General features: G+C 39.2%; 1 protein-coding gene across 3 annotated transcripts in view; it reads right to left on the bottom strand.

The window, feature by feature from the left end:
* The window catches only part of ephb1 (EPH receptor B1), a 160,809-nt gene that overhangs the window by 88,558 nt on the left and 69,565 nt on the right, over positions 1–2,686 (bottom strand). For all 3 annotated transcript variants that reach the window (XM_014032005.1, XM_014032021.1, XM_014032013.1), the window contains exon 3: positions 1,862–2,543. In XM_014032005.1, coding sequence (XP_013887459.1) covers positions 1,862–2,543 — 682 coding nt within the window. The remainder of the gene's footprint in view (positions 1–1,861; positions 2,544–2,686) is intronic.

Below are 2,686 nucleotides of genomic sequence, written 5' to 3'. Positions count from 1 at the left end.
TGGAACATGGAACATGGAACATGGAACATGGAACATGGAACATGGAACATGGAACATGGAACATGGAACATGGAGAACGAGACAAGCTTTGCAGCACAATGATYGGACACTGACACAGAGACAAGACAGAGCTTAAATACACAGAGAACTAATGAGGGAACAGAAAACACCTGGGGAGAAACACAAGGGTAATCAGCAGAATGATGTGGGGCAGCTGAGCACACACACACAGGGGAACATAGAAACACTAGGAAAAACCAAGGCATAAAATGACAAACCATGACAGTAACAGACTCAAAGTTATTTATTCCTGGTCAATACAGAAGCTATTTCTTCCCAGTTTATTTATGTATTTATTTATTTAACCACTGAGCTGTTAAGAACTACACTGGCTTTCTTTTATTTGAAGCAATACCTATTCTTCATGTTGCCCTTAATAAGGAAAATTAATTCATCACAAAGCTGCAGGCTCTCTCTCTTTTTTCTTTTAGATATTTTGCTGTTCTTGTTTTTCTTTTTCATCCTTCGTAAGCAATAATTGAAAATGTGAAAATTAACAGCTATTGGTAAGCCTTTTTATTGCACCAGCCAACAACTGATTGCTCTCTGTAGTACCCAGCCTTTACACATATTTTTAGGTTGGATTTTTCTGTTTTAATAATGGTTTACAGGTCCATAAAAAGGACTGCAATGGAGAAAAAAATGGCAAGATTGCTATTATTGGAGGTAAATCTCAGTGGAAATGAGAGAGGACTAGATACCATACAAGTCTCTGGAGATTAAAATGCATGTGAAAAACAGCTAGATCATCAAGCTTTCTTGTTGTTATTTCTTTTTAGAGACCTTTCACAAGTAAAATTATGTGTATGTATTAGAATAAAGTACACTTAAACAATGTTTCATAGATTTATAATATTGATATACACTGATAACTACCACAGTTTATGTACATTAAATAATAGTAAACAGAAAAACTGTGTCCATAAACAAATTAGAAATAGTACAAATAAAATAAGTCACTCAGTTTTAGTAAAATGCTATGAACGTTTGTTTCTGTGTGAGTTTGAAGGGAGGCTTTCCTTAGGAAACCAAGTAATGCACGAAGGATACCATGGACAGAGTTATACACACAGTGTGCTTTGTAGATATGTGGCATGCTTATGTCTGTTTATTGATCAAAGCAGATGGGCGTCAATCAATCTTATCTGAGCTCCACATACTCTCCAACTAAGCTCCTAAGGCAGACCAACCAATACAGCCCCATACTGAGAGCCCCGAGTCACTCATATTATCGCTAGACACCTTGAGCAAATTTTCTGTTTGTATGTGTGCGCTTGGGAGTGCATCAAAATAACAGGGTGCAAAGTCTGGGGGTGCATTAGAGGACATACATGAAAAGAGAGAGGAAGTGGCACATTAATCTTCTCTTTAGATTCCGGTTATCATCTGTTCTTTAGAACTTTGCCTTCACACATCAAACCCTGCTGATCCAGAGTCAAACATCTCGCCACTTGTGAAGTAGGTTGTGCCTGGCATTTGCTACAGCAATCTGTACCAATGTGCTTTTTTGGAGGTAGATATGAGAAAGTTGTACGGCACATCATGTTTTGAAAGACACATGTAGTACAAGAAATTAATTTTCAACTGTGGAAATTTTGTGATCTAAACTATCCTATTGCCCATTCATATGCAAGTCTAAAATGGCACATTTTGGTATAAGGTAAATTAAATCACTCCAACAAATTAGAATTATTTAGTAAATGTGAGCATAGTGAAAAGCAATCAATAAGTAACAAAAAAGCAGAGGAGAAAGACTCATATTATATAATGCTTGTAATAAATTAATCTATGTATTTCTTACCACGACAGACATTGCCATTGTCAGGTTCAAATCCAGCCTTGCAAGTGCAGCTACCAATAGGGACCATCCATTCTCCGTCTCCATTACAGTAGAGCTTTATAGGGACATCTACTTCTTCTGAGTTTAGGATGCAAATCCCTCTGGCAATGACTAGGGATGTGCTTTCTGCCCCAGTCATGGTCTCCGGAAAGTTTGCAAAGTTTTGGACCACACTTGGGCACTTCTTATAGAACACTCTGACTGACAACAGAGACATGCAGGCACCGTAGTCCTGAAAGGCCAGGTAGAAGCCATTTTTGGAAAGCGGGCCAAAGCTACGCACTTCTGTGTTGACCTTCATCAGGCGTCCACCAAAGTCTACCTGTGAGAAGCTTTCGTCTGCAGCAATGGTGTCCACCTTGAGGTAAGGGGCCTCCATCCAGAAGGCCGAACCTTTGGTGGCAATGACAGCATCAGTTTCATAGTAGTACAGATTGAATGTCTCTTTGCAGGAGCCAGGGACATTTGGAATGGAGCTGCAGTCACGCACAGTGAATCGTATCTCCACATAGATGCGTTGCGCTCCACGGCGGTCAATAAAAGTGGTGAGGAGCCAGTTGTTTTGACTTGGCTCGAAGACATTACACACTTGGTAGGTCCTGATGGTGTTGAGGTTTTCATCGTAGCCACTCACTTCCTCCCACTACAGAAAAAGAAAGAGACAGAGAAAAAATGAGTCTTCACAGTTTGTTAGTCATCATTTATGAGGAAGTTCTGGTACTTTGCTATATCTATCTATCTATCTATCTATCTATCTATCTATCTATCTATCTATCTATCTATCTA

The sequence above is a fragment of the Austrofundulus limnaeus genome, unplaced genomic scaffold, assembly GCF_001266775.1.
Source record: "Austrofundulus limnaeus strain Quisiro unplaced genomic scaffold, Austrofundulus_limnaeus-1.0 Scaffold6, whole genome shotgun sequence".
NCBI classification, from domain to species: domain Eukaryota; kingdom Metazoa; phylum Chordata; class Actinopteri; order Cyprinodontiformes; family Rivulidae; genus Austrofundulus; species Austrofundulus limnaeus.
The sequence above is the reverse complement of the archived record's forward strand: the minus strand, read 5'-3'. Positions and strand labels throughout refer to the sequence as shown.